Below are 16,554 nucleotides of genomic sequence, written 5' to 3'. Positions count from 1 at the left end.
TTGAGGTGCTTTAGCAGACCTCTGCATTGAAGCTTGCACATTGCCTGCATTCTCTCTTCCTGGCACTAGCTAGTGTATTTAATCCGCCCCTCCCCCTTCACTCAAATGCACACACACATTTTTGAAAAAGACTGAATGTAAATAAATATTCTTCAGGTTTGACGGTAACTGCGGTGAAGGATTCTGGAGAATGGAATTTGGAAGCTGGAGCACTCGTGCTTGCAGATGGAGGTCTTTGTTGTATTGATGAGTTTAATAGCATCAAGGAACATGACAGAACCAGCATACATGAAGCAATGGAGCAACAAACCATCAGTGTAGCTAAGGCAGGGTAAGTGGCATTTAAATGCATGTGATGAAATAACAAAATATCTTTCCCCTGAATTCCGAAATATTAAAATGAATGTTAGATCTAGATTTGCCCCTCTAACCAATTTAAATCTTTCCTATACCGTACTATACATTTTTGTTTTAAAAGATACTCTTAGACTATGAGTCAAAATTTCAAAGGTGGGTGCAATGGACCAATGGATGCATATGAATAAAATACTTTTGGATCCCCTGCATCATCTTTGGAAAATCTGGCCATTGCAGATAAAAAGGGCATGTTAAGAAGAGTGTTTTGGAGAGTGGTGGGCTATGGGGTACTGTGGAGAGTGAGGCATTTTTTAAAACGTGAGTTGCAGTTCAGAAGCCAGGACTGAAAACACTTTTTTCTTTTTCCTCCATGAATGGCAAATAATTAGTCAAGCAGCAAAAGAAGAGGGAGCAATTCCCAGGCTGCTTGTTTTTATATGGTGGCCCATCTCATGAAAGAGACTACTGGCCACTAACCTGTGAAGGGAAAATGGTATATGCTACTTCTGAAAACTTAGATTTTTTAATTCTGTGGCAAGTGAAGCTACTGGCCAAATCCTCAGTCTGTCCACAAAGGAGACAGACAGCCTCCCTAATAGAACAGCTGGAGATTTCCCTAAAGTAGCAGAATCTCTGGCTGGCACAGAGCCAGCATAGCCAGTTCTATACCACCCTCTCTCCAGTTCAGATGTGTCAAGGGTGGGAGGAGGTGGGAGGATCACTTTGCATTCCAGTGATCTTGATCCAGCAGAAAGGCTTCAAGGGTGTTGTGGTTGCCTGTGTAAGTTAGAGCAGTCTTGAGGCTGCTCTAAATTACACCAGGGACTGAATTGGCCCATAGCTGTCCTCAGCATTGGGGGGTGGAGGGATACAAAGCTGATTTTAAGCCACCTTTATCCCTGCCTCCTCAGGTCCTGCTATTATCCTATCTTATCCAGAACTTGAGGTTAAGGAGGTAGGTCTTCTTAAAGAGCCTACTCATAAATGAGTTATTTACATAACTAAAATCCGTTAGCTGGTTTATGAGGCAGTAAATTCTTAGCTATGTAGCAAATACCATTGTTTGACAAGACATGCAGACATACTGAAAGAGTGCATTTACCTCAGAATCTGAGGACTGCAGGGTGGTGGAGGAGTTAAATTTGGAGAATGATCTTGCAATTAAGTGACCTTGCTATCTGAGGTGAGGGCACCAATTGATCTCCTTTGTAGATTCTGGTGCCAGCAAACTATGCACACACAAAAAAGTCAAACCTGAATGCCTAAAGTTAGGTTCCTAAACCCTAAATTTAGGTACTTGCGTACAAATGGTCTGGCTTATGAAGACATAGAGCCACTGCACCGGTAATCTGGTCTCCTGTCTTTCATCCAAAACTTTCCTCCCATTCTCTGTCACTGATGAACGTACCACCATTCTCCCTGTCACTGATGCTTGGAACCTGGGAGTCTTTAATTCCTCCCTTTCTCTTTACATCTAGACTGTGTCCAATATCTTGCTGTTTTTTTCCTGCATAACATATATTTGAAATCAAACCTTTTCTTCCTGTCTAGTCACACACAACTCTTGTCCAGGCCCAAATCGTCTCCTGTGTTGATTGCCGTAATCTCCTCCTCTTTGGTATCCTGATATCCACAGCTTCTTGGCCTTTCAAACCAACTCCCTATTTTGAATATCTCCACTGACGCTCCCTTTTCCACACACATCAAATTCAAGCTATTTGCCTCGCCCCCGCCCCCCCCCCCACACACACAAGGCACTTTACGCTCTGTCCCTCCCTCCTTATTTGCCCCTGTCTTTGTTTCGTTTTTCCTGCACCCCACATCCTCAGCCAATGACAACAACTTTGAGACCCCATTCATCTGTTTCTTCCATAATCATTCCAGGGTTTTTTCCCATATTGCTGTGTGCTGAATGGCCTCTCCTCATTTAAATTCCTCCTCAAGACTTGCTTATTCCACAAATGCTAAGCCAAGTAAGCCACTGATCTCATTCTATTTACAAAAGCAAGCCAACACACCTACTTCACCATCTGGTGCACTAACCTTCTCTGAGTTAATGAATCGCTAAACATATTGCCTTGGTCCTGGTTGTGGATTTCTGCTAACCACCTCCCTTTTGGTTTAACCCAGGGGTAGGCAACCTATGGCATGCGTGTCGATTTTCAGTGGCACTCAGACTGCCCGGGTCCTGGCCACCAGTCCAGGGGACTCTGCATTTTAATTTAATTTTAAATTAATCTTCTTAAACATTTTAAAAACCTTATTTACTTTACATACAACAATAGTTTAGTTATATATTATAGACTTATAGAAAGAGACCTTCTAAAAACATTAAAATGTATTACTGGTACGCGAAACCTTAAATTAGAGTGAATAAATGAAGACTTGGCACACCACTTCTGAAAGGTTGCCGACCCCTGGTTTAATCTGTACCCATGTTGGAGCTTACAGCTCAGTTCACAGTTCTTTTCAGCATAACTGCAACTGCCTACTGGGCAGACTGGGAAAATCACCTCAGAAGTGCGCAGGCACAGTTCACTAGGGGCAAGTCCCGCTTTACATTAACCTTACACAGGCACAACTGCCCGTAGCTAATGTAACAAACATAGCAGAGAATAGATCCATATGTTTCTAGCCCAGACTGTTGCCTTCCAAATGTGAATCAAGTATAAAATGATTAATTTCTGTCTAAACCTGGAAACAGACTGAAAAATATCTGTGAGATAAGGTGGGTGAGGTAGCATCTTTTATTGGACCAGCTTCTGTTGGTGGGAGAGACAAGCTTTTGAGCTACACAGAGCTCTTCTTCAGGTCTGGGAAAGGTCCTGAGAGTGTCACACTAAATACAAGATTGAACAGATAGTTAAGCATAGGTAATTAGCACTTTTTCTAAGGGACCATTCAAGGTGAAGTGGCCATCAAGTGGCCTGTAGTCACAGGACAAAAAGGGAGGTTAGTGGGTACAGATTGTTGTAATAAGCCTCCCCCCCAAAAACAAAATCTGTAAATCAAGAACAGACTGCCTCATTCACAAAACTAACCCTCTGAAACCCAATGAACTTAAATTTCAACACTGTTAACCACTTCATTGCAGAAATGTACAGCTAATTACCCTTATCTCACAATCCCAAACTGTGTTCCATGTCTTCTGGGGTCTTCTGTCAAGCTGCCAAACCTCCAGTGTCCCCTCTGACAACGTCTCACAGGTAACTGTGTGTTTGTTGTCAGTGAAAAATCCGTAGCATAATGAACATTACAACTTAGGAGTGGAGTAGAATAGAGTGAAATTCACTTTCAAAATACATAAACCAAGGGTACAGAGTGGCTCATTTCCGTATTTAATTCAATATGGGCAACTCCAACCAGGTACCGTGGCTGCTCCTTTTTGTAATAGTGAAGGTGTGCTGGGGCTCCCTCCCCTGCAGCCCTCTGATCCAAACTGTGGGAGGACTGAAGCGGAGGGGAAACCTGGCCCACCACTGTTGCTTTTTGGGGAGGGGGAAGGGGGTGCCTAGTCAACCTAAACAATTACACTCTTCAAAATGGTATTTAACTTAATCCAACGACCTAACACTGAATCTGTTTTCAACTTTTTCTCCATATTTACGTTTTTTATGCTATTTTTATATGAGCAGTTTTTATAAAGTAGGGCCATACAGTATCCCCAGTATGCCAAGTATCCGCTCATGAGGATGTTGCCTACAACAAATGTGCAAGTCTGAAAGTCTGCCATTACAAGTCCTCTTGTCCTGATGACCTATTCCAGCAGTATGGATAGGAACTCCCCATGTACTTGAACCATGCTAATGACTTGGACTTGCTATGGTTTGGTTCAATCTATTTTGTAAAATGGATCCATGTTTTAACTGGATCCCGATATAGTTGATTTTGTTTTGTAGATGGGAACTTAGAACACAGTTTTGCTCTCAGCACACAAAGCTTCAGTCGCTTGCTTTAAAAAGCACTGTATTTACTTAGGAATTTTCAAATAATTATAACATTACATAGAGAAGTTAATGTTGCTTTGTTTATTTAATCTCTCTTTGTACTGGCTGGGAGCCAATGCTCTTTTCTTGTGCTGTATACCGTAAATCGGAAAGCTAAGATTATTGGCTCTAGCCTACATTCAGGTTCTGGACATGAGGTAGCAGCTAGCCTGGAGCTGACTGGAAATAGCTTGGTGATAAACCAAATTTAGAATAACTCTTCTGTTGCCTTAATTGAAAGGATTGTGCTGTGACTACTAGGACAAAAGTGTCCCACTGCAACTAAAAACACAGGAGCCAAGACAACATGATTCAAGGAGAAAATATCTTTTTCAGTGTAGAAAAATATGTAAAACGCTTAGCCATAGGAACAGCATATATATATATATATATACACACATAAACCCTGAATTGAGATATCTGAGCCATTAGCGATTATCTTTCAAAAGTCATGGAAGATGGGGAGATTCCACAGAACTGGAAAAAGACATATATAGTACCAATCTATAAAAAGGGGAATAAGGACAACCCAGGGAATTACAGACCAGTCAACTTAACTTCAACACCTGAAAAGATTAATTAAGCAATCAATTTGCAGACACCTAGAAGATAATAAGATGATACGTAACAGTCAGCATGGATTTGTCAAGAACAAATTGTGTCAAACCAACAATTCTGTGATTCTATGAATGGTGCTATGTAAACATAAAATATGATTATTTATATTTTACTCAAAAATTATTTTCTTTATCCAATGACATGGAATAGTGATGTACATCATCTTTGTCTTTAGCTTAGTGTGCAAGCTGAACACAAGAACCACTATATTGGCAGCAACAAATCCAAAAGGCCAGTATGACCCTAATGAATCAATCTCCATGAACATAGCCATTGGCAGTCCTCTATTGAGCAGATTTGACCTGGTCTTAGTATTGCTAGATACAAGAAATGAAGACTGGGATCGCATAATTTCTTCTTTCATATTGGAAAACAAAGGTAAGAATAGACTCTTTGAATGTATATAAAGCTTCTTCTCTGCACTGACCTTTCCCAAATCTTCTACAGCCCAGTTTTGGAGTGACCACTTCAGTGACTGAAAGCGTAGTTCAGTTTATTTTCATTTGATCCTTGATTTCATGCACGGTGCCAGTTGTGTTGGTTGTGATGTGGTTGCCTGTCCATTAGGAATAGGACTGAGACCACCAATCCCTGTCACCTAGATCAGTAGTTCTCAACCAAGGGTCCGGGGCCTTCTGGGGGGGGCCGCAGGCAGGTTTCAGGGGGTCCCCCAAGCAGGATCAGTGTTAGACTTGCTGGGGCCCAAGGCAGAAAGCCTGAGCCCTGCCACCTGGGGCTTAAACTGAAGCCTGGGCAACTTACTTTTGCAGGACGCATGGTGCCCAAGGCAGTTGCCCGGCTTGCTACCCCCTAATGCCAATGCTGACTTTTATATGCAGAAAAAGCGTTTTTGTGGCACAGGTGGGTCGTGGAGTTTTTGTAGCATGTTGCAGGAGGCCTCAGAATGAAAAAGATTGAGATTACTAGATTACTGACCTAGATTACTAAATACCTGTCAGATGGTGACAACTTTCAATCGGCTGCACTCCATGCCTGCCCCTTCTACCGTGTCCTCCACACCCGCTTCCCTTCCCTTTCCATTTAGCTGATCCCCTACTAAGTAACATACCCTACAAAGTAAAAGTGGAACTAACATGGCATTTGCTGCCCTCATACTGTTCATTCAGCTTGTTTGTTGCCCCTCTTCCTCTACCCTACCTTGTCTATTGAGACAATATTGTCTCTGGATTCCTTGTACTCCCCATGTGTCTGTACCATCAGTTGTGTCTCTTGTCTTATACTTAAGACTGTAAGCTCTTTGGGGGAAAGACTGTCTTTTTGTTCTGTGTTTGTACAGTGTCTTGGACAATGAGGTCCAGGTCCATGCCTGGAGTTCTGAGGTGCTACAGTAATAATAATAAATAAATAAAATGGTGAGGAATATCTTCTTGCAGTATCTCCTCCAGTGCACACCTGTGCCACATCTGACACATAGTGCCTGGCTCTATAAAATATGTAAGATAGCTAGAGGAGATAATCATATATTTATGTGGCACTTTTCATCTCAAAGATACCTGGATGTTTTATAGACTGAACAAGCTGATAAACAGTGAGCCTGACCTTACTCCCATTTAAATTGATGGGAGTTTTGCTTTTGACTTTACTCGGAGCAGGACTGGATGTTGGAGCCTGGGGTGAAACACAGCAATATTACAAAACAGTTCAGGGCAAGAACTTTCAGCAGAACATGAACAGTTTAAACAGTAGGAAAATTAGGTAGGTAGTGTAGGCATAGATCATGCTGGGCATGAGTAAACTTGCATGTAGCTTAATCTGAGTGCAAGGTTAAAATGTAAACAAGGATGTGACAGGTTGTGGACTGGAGATGGTGTTTTGGGGCTAGGTAAGTGTGAACACCTTGAACTGATAAGCTTGAAATGTCTTAAGGTGAGGACATCAGCAATAAGTCCTTACACAATCTGCAAAGCAGTTGGTTTTTACATGAACCCTGTGATGTCCAAATCAATTCAATTAAAGAAGTATAGATGTTAGGAGCTAGGAAATAGAACCTGAGTGACATGCTGGACAAGGTGTTTTGGATAAGCTGAGTGGAAAAGGTCTCGGAGGGATTCCCAACAGATAGAATGTAATAACCCACTCTGGAATTTGGCCAAATCATAGATGAGCTAAGAGAATGATAGTCCCTTTCTGCTCAAAATGTAATAAAACCTCATTTTACATTCATTCACCTATTTAACAGGAATCTTTAGGAAAGCGTTTTATCTCTGTCATTGTTTTGAAGTTACTGACTGAGCACTTGTTATGCAGGATGCCCAAGCAAATCAGAAAACCTCTGGAGCATGGAAAAGATGAAAACCTACTTTTGTCTGATAAAGAATCTACAGCCAAAATTGTCTGATGAGAGCAACCTGATTCTTGTCCGTTATTACCAGATGCAGCGGCAGAGTGATTGCAGAAATGCTGCCCGAACTACCATTCGCTTATTAGAGAGTTTGATACGCTTAGCAGAAGGTGAGCACATGGCAGTTTTTGTTTTTCTGCCCAACAATTTTTTTTTTTAAATGGACACATTAGAAGTGCAATTATAGTTCATAGGTTAAGTAGTGACCTTCCAGCTAAACTAGGGATGGATGAACCTCCTGGAGTTTTAGCATTAGTGAACCTATAGGTTTTGTGAGGTTTTTAGATATACAAAACTAGTTGGAATTTTAATTTATTATATTCCTCCCCCCCAAAATTTAAACCACTGTAAGATGTTAAGTTAGAGGGAAATGAGCAATGATAATTAAGGACCCAATACTGCAAACACTTGGGACATGATGTCAGTTATCCCAATGAGCCCACAATGACTGGCTCCTTTATAAATCTAATAAAGCTGCATATGTCCATTGTAGCTAATTGTGTAAATATATTTCTAGGCAGAGATTTTTAAGCAAGAAATGTGGATTAATTAATTAGTTAATATTTGCACAGCACGCTAAAAAAGTAAAGGTTTACATAAATCACATGGTTTTTATTTAATGCCTGTCTCAGGCTTTATTTCTTTAATTTTGGGTCCAATCTTGCACATTTCAATCACACCCCACTCCTGCTCACTCTGAAGCCAGAGGGATTATTGCCTGAGGAAGGCATAAGAAAGGTGTAAGAATTTGGCCCTTACTATCTCATAATGTTACTAAAAATAAACATTTCATTTATTTCATTTTAAATACCAAGAATGCAGTCCACATTGTGTACTAACATGCTATGAAATTTCACTTTAAAATCAAAACTGTATTTGAGTTTTAAGAACAAAAAATAAAGGAAGTGTTAAATATCTAGGATAGTGCTCTTTTATCCTTTAAAATGGCTTAACAGTTTTTAAAAATGAATTTAAAAGAACATACAGTAACTTTGTATAACAAATTTCAGCACAGAGTGATGTTTCATTTTGTCAAAGATGTCTCTTTTATTAGTCAGTTGTTCCTATTTGAATTTCTTTGTATGTGTGTTGGGGGGGGAAGAGGGATTGTTTTTGTTTTGTTTTGTAAACTTTCCTATCATTTAAAGCCTTTATCCTGCAGATACTTTCATGCTATTCGTGTTATAAAGTCTTTTACATAAGTATGCATTTGCATGATTGGGGCCTTAATTAGCACTTTATATTTTCAAAGTGTTATACAAAAGTACAATTTTTCTTGCTTAAAAATAACTGTCCAACAGCATAATTACACAGCCAATCAGAATGGCATAGTATGGAGAATTATTTGTATTATATCCATTCATAAAATTTATTCTATTTTGGGTAATGGTGGTTATGGGAAGCGAAGCAGGAGAAAAAAAAATAATATGGAAAAAACACGTTTAAATAACATTAAGGCTGTGACACAGACCAACAAAAGGAAGGAAATGCAAAGTGCGGACTATTGCTTAAATCATGTCTTTTGTCACACAGAATGAAAGGTTAGCTTTAATTTAAAATTTCCCTCTTTTTGTTAGTTTGTGTTGCTATCAATACATTTGGATAGATAAATATTATTTTATACCACATTTATCATCATGGTATCTGAACACCTTACAGTTGTTTAAATATAGCCTTTTGCTTTTCTTTCTTCTAATTCCTTCAAATTGTCATTGAATCTCTAATCCAGAAGACACACCTCATTTCTAATAAAGGGAGTTAAGTTTTCCCAATTCTGGAGACACTTATGACAGTGAAGTCAATGGGACTATTTTTATGCTTAAAGTTAAACACGTGCATAAATGTTTTCAGAATCAGGCCTGAATTTGTTAGCATCTGGTTGCTAATACAAACACACGCTTTTCAACTTCAATAAAATTTTTTTTTAATGCTCATTTATTTTTGCTAGCCCATGCTCGATTGATGTTTAGGGACACTGTAACTTTGGAAGATGCTATAACAGTGGTCTCAGTGATGGAATCGTCTATGCAGGTAAGCTTTCTTATAGGAAATGACACTACTACAATCCCATGCTATATGATTCAATCCATTTAAGGAGACTACTATGTATAACTGTCTCCATCTCCTTGGAGAACAATCCATTTTGATATTCAGACATTAAAATATAATTGAGTTGAGAAACTGGGTTATTATAGATGGATGGATGAATGACATTTGTATTTTTTCAGTTAGACATTAGCTATTATATGTGAGAACCAAAAAAAAATTTAGTTTTGAAAAAGTTTTAGAAAGATTAACAGGTGCCAGAGCAGTGTAAAGGGACTTAGCATAAATGAGAATCAGGCCCAGAACATTTAGTCATCTTCATAGTTTGTCACTCCAAAATTGTAGCCAAAAGGTGGTGGTATTGCTTATATCAAATAGTTCTTTGGGAGAACAAGGTATTGAGAGGTAGCACTGCATCGGGCAATATTCAAGTATTTGCCTAGGCTCTCCACATTCATATTTGCAGCATTCCTCATCTTCCATTTTGTCATATTGTCACCATCTTTGCCATCCCAGCTCTCACTCCATTTTGAGTACATCATTGGTTTTGTTTGAAGTCAGTCCGTGGGGGTGGAGTTGTTCTAAAGGAACCAGGTTCTTCCAGAGCATCAGCATTTCCTGCCATTTTGTTACTCTGTAGCCTTCCACATTGGGATTTTGGGGTAAGGCATTTTCAGGAGCGAAGCTCTTTTTGGACTTCAGTCTCATGTGTGGTTGAATGGGTCCAAACAGTGGATGTCTTGACACATGCACCTGTTTTTGTTTCTCCTTTTTACTGAAGACATCCCATCTTACAAATATCGGTGCAATTCATGTAAGGCAATATAGTGACAGCATGGGAGTTGGTTTCAAAGTGCCTGTGATGATCCTATAGGATTGACTGAGTTCAATATCAGTTTTGTGTGCATGGCCCATACGGATGTACAGTATTCTGCAGTCTAGTGACACAGACTGAGATGGAGTGTTTTTGGAACATCTCCCCATTTTGTGCTGGCCAGTTTCTGGAGTATACAGTATTAAGAGTTCACTTTCTTTTTCAGCTTCTTTACATTCTCTTTGAATGTCAATATTCAGTCTAATGTGACCCAAGATACACCAGATATTCATAGTGCTCAAGGATTGTACCATCCCACAATATCTGGAAGTTTTACTTGACCTGATGATATTTCAGGTGGAAGGTGCACACTTGTGTCTTGCTGGAGTTGGCATTTAGGAACCATGTGCAATAGTACTTTCAAGGCACACTCAGGGAGCCAGTTAAAATGCGCTCAGTATCCTCAAATCTTTCTGATTGAGTGGCAATTCAAAGAGCATCAGCATAAATGAATCTTTGCACATGAGGGGATTCTGCTTGGTCATTTATGTAGACATTAAACAGTAAGGGTGATAGCACTGAATTGTGGGGTAATCCACTCTGCTGAGTACATCATCAGCTCTTCTGACCACTCATCTCGACAATGAAACACTGATTTTCAAGCAGGGAGAAGATGATGTGAACCCTCTTGCTATTTCTCGAAATTGTTGCCTATTTCACTAAAAGTGCATAATAGTTCACAGTGTTTAGTTCGGATAGGAGATGAATGAGAAGGGAACACAATAAAATTTTGCAAAATAATGAATGGTATAGAGAATGTAACTGGGCACTCCTATTTATCATTTCTCATAATACAAAATCAAGGGGACATTCAATTAAAATGAAAGGCAACAGACTTAAAACCAACAAAAGGAAATATTTTTTACACAATGCATAACTAACCCCTGGAACTCATTGTCAAAAGATATCATTCAGGCCAACAACTTACACTAGATAGGATATTTGCTGAAGGAATATGAATCCTTAGGGTTCAGGGCATAATCTAGCTACTAACAGAAGCTAGGAAAAAACATCCCCTAGGAGCAGGTTATCCACAAATTATCCATGAGGGGTTTTTAGCACCTTCATCTGAAGTATGTGATACTGGCTCTATCAGAGACTGTCTCTTGCACCATTGGTCTGATCTAATATTACATTTCCCATTTTCTTGTACAGGTTGGTATCTCATGACTATGAGAAACCATATATGCAAATGATGATACATTTTATATAGCACATTTCAAGCAGAAGGACCTCAAAGTATTTTCATAGAATCATAGGACTGGAAGGAACCTCCCGAGGTCTTCTAGTCTAGTTCCCTGCACTCAAGGCAGGACTAAGTATTACCTAGACCAGGGGTCGGCAACGTTTGGCACGCGGCTCGCCAGGGTAAGCACCCTGGCGGGCCGGGCCAGTTTATTTACCTGCTGACGTGGCAGGTTTGGCCGATTGCGGCCCCCACTCGCCACGGTTTACCGTCCCGGGCCAATGGGGGCGGCGAGAAGTGGCGCGGGCGAGGGATGTGCTGGCTGCGGCTTCCTGCCGCCCCCATTGGCCCAGGACGGCGAACCGCGGCCAGTGGGGGTCGCGATCAGCCGAACCTGCCGCGTCAGCAGGTAAATAAACTGGCCCAGCCCGCCAGGGTGCTTACCCTGGCAAGCCGCGTGCCAAACGTTGCCGACCCCTGACCTAGACCATCCCTGACAGCTCTTTATCTAACCTGCTCTTAAAAAATCTCCAATGACAGAGATTCCACAACCTGCCTAGGCAATTTATTCCAGTGCTTAGGAAATTAGGAAGTTTTTCCTAATGTCCAACCTAAATTGTCCTTGCTGCAATTTCAACTCATTGCTTCTTGTCCTATCCTCAGTAGTTAAGGAGAACAATTTTTCTCCCTCCTCCTTGTAACAACCTTTTATGTTATTGAAGACTGCTATCATGTCACCCCTCAGTCTTCTCCTGACTAAACAAACTGAGTTTTATCAATCTTCCCTCATAGGTCATGTTTGCTAGACCTTTAATCATTTTTGTTGCTCTTCTCTGGACTTTCTCCAATTTGTCCACATCTTTCCTGAAATGTGGCATACAGAACTGGATGCAGTACTCCAGCTGAGGCTAAATTAGCGTGGATTAGAATTACTTCTTGTGTCTTGCTTACAACACTCCTGCTAATACAACCCAGAATGATGTTCGCTTTTTTTGCAACAGTGTTACACTGTTGACTCATATTTAGCTTGTGATCCACTATGACCCCTAGATCTTTTTCCGTTGTACTCCTTCCTAGGCAGTCGTTTCCTAATTTGTATGTGTGCAACTGATTGTTGCTTCCTAAATGGAGTTCTTTACATTTGTCCGTATTGAACTTCATCCTATTTTCTTCAGACCATTTCTCCCGTGTGTCCAGATCATTTTGAATTTTATTCCTATCCTCCAAAGCACTTGCAACCTCTCCCAGCTTAATATCATCTGCAAACTTTATTAGTGTACTCTCTATGCCATTATCTAAATCGTTGATGAAGATATTGAACAGAACCAGACCCAGAACTGATCCCATTTTATAGACTATGGCTGTGATCCTGCTGTCTTTTCTCAGACAAACCTCAAAGAAGTAGATATCCAAAGGCATAAATGGCAGTTAGGTATCTATGACCTGCCTCTGACTTTTAATGTGAGTTAGGTGAGTAATTGCCACTTGTGCCTTTGAAAATGTACCCCACAATTGCTTCAAATGGAATTTTGCTTCTTCAAGAACTACAGAATCTGACCCTATACAGCGTAGAAAAATTACTACAGTCTCTGCTGAAATGCAGCCACTAGTAGGGTTGGAACAGGTCAGATTTTTAGCAGCATGCAGCAACATTACACAAAAGGTAAGTTAAGAAGTGATGTAGAATAACATTTTCAAATGAAACTGCAGTGGGAAGTTAAGGAGACAGGATATAATTAACCAGATTAGAATCTGACAGGATACTGGTTTTAAATCAGTACTGTTAAAAATCCTGCACACGGTTTTGTATATACAAGACCATCTTTAATTACCTCCTCTTTTTTTTTTTTTTTGCAATTTGATGAAATAACAGACTCAAATTAATATACACATTACACTCAAATTTTCATCCAGTGCAGAAAGGAAGTAAAGTTATTGTTTCATAATTGTATATTACTCTTTTATTTATGCATAGCCTTACAGTGTGATTGACTGAGGGGTTCTGAAATGCATAGTTAGCATCTGTCTAGTGGGTGTCAGTGGGAGTTTTGCCTGAAGGATAGAAGGATTGGGCGTGACATTAGCTGGTACGCTCTTCATAATTATCCCAATGTGCCGACTATCCACGTACCTCAGGACCACTATGGGGGCCATGTGTTTTCAACCACCTGTGACGTGTGAATTTTCCCTTGTAACAGCTTTTTCTTGAAGGGGGTCATTTATTTATTTTTATTAAAAGATTTTAAAAAACAAACAAGAAAAAGTTTATTTTAAGAAAAAATATCCTTCTTGGGGAAAAAAGTAATAAAGAATATACATTGTTTTTTCATTCAGTACTTGAGATGGTTTAAATCTCTCACTCTGTCTCTCTCAGAACTTAGATAGCCCACAGCACCGTAATACTGAACATCTCTCTCTGTATGCTAATCACTGGAAATGATTAGGGTTGCTTATAATTATAGTAGTATCTTGTTCCCTGCTCCCCTCTTGTTTCCCCTTGGTTGACAACAGCATTTGCTACTTACTTTTTCAACCTGTTTTGTTGGGATTTCCTTTAGTTTCTTCATTTTTGTCCATTGAATTTGGTGAGAGACATATAATTTCTCTCAAAAGCCTTCTTATTTTCTCTCCAACTGTCAATTTTTAGAGTGTGGGAGGGTGATGGAAACAAGCAGGTGTTTGAATAATTCTAGAAGGGCTGACGGCTGCCACCTTTCAGCTTTGCAAAGAAGGAATCAAGCCTTGCATTTGTAACTCCTACAATATTATACCCCACTCAGTGCGAAACCAAGGGTCATGGTGTTTAGCTCAGTAGTCATGTATTTCTTCTGGTCCTCTTGAGCAGTTGACTGGCTGGTTGGCCTCTCTTTTTATTTCCTTGTCCTTATCCTTTATTCCACCTTTATTTTTCCCGGTCTGTCTGCCTTCTTGTCCACCTCCTCTTACCTCTCCTTCTTGTTTCATTCTGTTCCCTTGCTCTGTGTCCTCCTGTTGTCTTGCCTGTCCGTCTTCCATCCCACATTTTACTCTCAGCCTTGATTTATTCCAAAGTTTGCTCTCTGCCCTTCATACTTCTGTCTTTCATTCCATGATTTCCACTCCTTATCCAGCTCCTTCTCCTCTCCCTTGTTTCCGATTTTCCCCTTGTACTTCTCATTTTCAGTCTCCTTTCCCAGCTCCTCAACCCTCACGTGCACATCACTGTTCTCCAGTTGTTCGGAGCACTGCAAACTCCTTTGAGTGATTGAGAACCTCTGGTGCTCTGCTTCTTGTTCTGCCTATGTGTGTATCAAGCAAAGAGATAAATGCCAATCAGAAGTGTTGAACGTATGGACTGGCCATGTGGCAGCTGGATGGGCAGCATTCCTTACCCTGCAGATGGCACTCTAGAAAACCAAATATCTTGGAGGCTTGAGCACAAGACCAAGGGATGAAAATTAGCAGGAAGTTACCTTATATTCTGTGACATTCTATTTACTGTTATACAAAAACAAAAAATAACACCCATTCACACACACACACCAACACTACATTAAAAGAACACTTTAAGGTTGCAAAATCAAACACTCAGAAGTTAGGCCTGTGCTGTCTTAACTTGGCCCCCTTGTGCATATGCGTTAGGATACCATCTTTAATTATATGAGTACATGCTGTTTTTTCCACAGCACCCATGCCTCATTCAGTATGCAGGCTGGACAGTGCTCACTTAATGAGCAGCTATTCAATATGTTGTTGTATTGTCATTGTTCAGTCTGTGGCCCTAACCCTTATTTACTGCACACTATTCAAACCCTGCTCTGAAGACAAAATTATTAATTTCCTCTTGGGATTTTCCAGGGCATTCATCACTTTAGTATGTTCTGAATGTTTCACAAACATTAATTAATTTTCACAGCACTCCTGTGAGGTGAGAGGGTGGTATTATCCCCATTTTACAGATAGGGAGCTGAGGCACAGAAAGAGTAAAGTCAAAAGTATCCACTATTTTGGGTGCCTAATTTGAGACATCTAAGAGCTGAGTTTTCAGAGTACATGGCATTATTTGGCACTTTATATGTTCAAAGCACAACTCCCAGTGACTTTATTTGCAGCTGTGAGTGCTCAGCACTTCTACAAATCAAACCCCAAACTCTAAAGTTGGACAACTTGAAAATGAGGAACACAAAATTAGTGGCCACCTATGAAAAGTATGGTTTAAATGACTTGCCATGCATCACATAGGAACTCTGGCACAGGAAAGGACAGAATCCAGTTCTCCAGGGCAGCATTCAATTGTCTTAACCATGACACCCGCCTTTCTCTTACACGCCTTCGAACTTCTGCAACAAATGAGGCAGAGGTCCTTCAAACAACCGCCTCCTTTACTGCACAACCCTGATTCATCCCGAGAGCAGGTCCATCTTGTGCACGCAGCAAGCAGAGTAATTATTCCAAATAAAGTCACTTTTATTCAAGAATAGAGTGTCCACATGGGGGAGTTATTATGGAATAGCTAAATTATACTGGAATAGTTATTCGGAATAGCTATGCAGGTCAATTTTCCTCATATAAACAAGCCCTAACCCACAAATCTTCGAACTCCCATTCCTGTGTTTTAACCATTCAACCAGGGTTCCTCTCCTCCTTTAAGGGTACATTTACTCAGGGATAAAAGCCCCATGGCATGGCTGCAGCTGGCCTGTGTTAGTTGACTTGGGCTCAGGATGCGGGGCTAAAAATTGCTGTGTAGATTTTCACGTTCAGGCTGGAGCTGGAGCTCTGGGACCCTCCACCCTCCAGCCTGAGCCCAAAGATCTACACAGCAATTTTTCAGCCCTGTAACCCGAGCCTCGTGAGCCTGAGTCAGCTCACCTGGGCCAGCTGTGGATTTTTTATTCCTGTGTAGACATAACCTAAGTGAAAAAGTTACAATCTCTTCAGTTATAGATGTTACTCACTTAGAATTTTTATAAGGAATTCAGAGGACTTCTTTCCTAATATCCATTTTTATCAACTAAAAATCCCTAATAATAAACTGTCTCTTCAGGCCAAAAAAATATTTTTTGTTTAAACCCCAGTAATAATAATAATAAACGAAGAGTCTGATCTTGCAAACACTTATGCATGTACATAACTTTATCCATGT

General features: G+C 40.3%; 1 protein-coding gene across 7 annotated transcripts in view; it reads left to right on the top strand.

Moving 5' to 3' along the window:
• MCM9 (minichromosome maintenance 9 homologous recombination repair factor) overlaps nt 1-16,554 on the top strand; it is a 117,700-nt gene that overhangs the window by 56,101 nt on the left and 45,045 nt on the right. For 5 of the 7 annotated variants that reach the window (XM_065588400.1, XM_065588399.1, XM_065588397.1 and 2 more), the window contains 4 exons: nt 157-331; nt 5,137-5,339; nt 7,230-7,433; nt 9,272-9,354. In XM_065588400.1, the coding sequence (XP_065444472.1) occupies nt 157-331; nt 5,137-5,339; nt 7,230-7,433; nt 9,272-9,354 (665 nt within the window). The remainder of the gene's footprint in view (nt 1-156; nt 332-5,136; nt 5,340-7,229; nt 7,434-9,271; nt 9,355-16,554) is intronic. The other 2 variants (XR_010599600.1, XR_010599599.1) reach the window with 1 other exon arrangement.

The sequence above is a fragment of the Chrysemys picta genome, chromosome 3, assembly GCF_011386835.1.
Source record: "Chrysemys picta bellii isolate R12L10 chromosome 3, ASM1138683v2, whole genome shotgun sequence".
Taxonomy (NCBI): Eukaryota; Metazoa; Chordata; order Testudines; family Emydidae; genus Chrysemys; species Chrysemys picta.
This window is presented reverse-complemented; position numbering and strand designations above follow the sequence as displayed.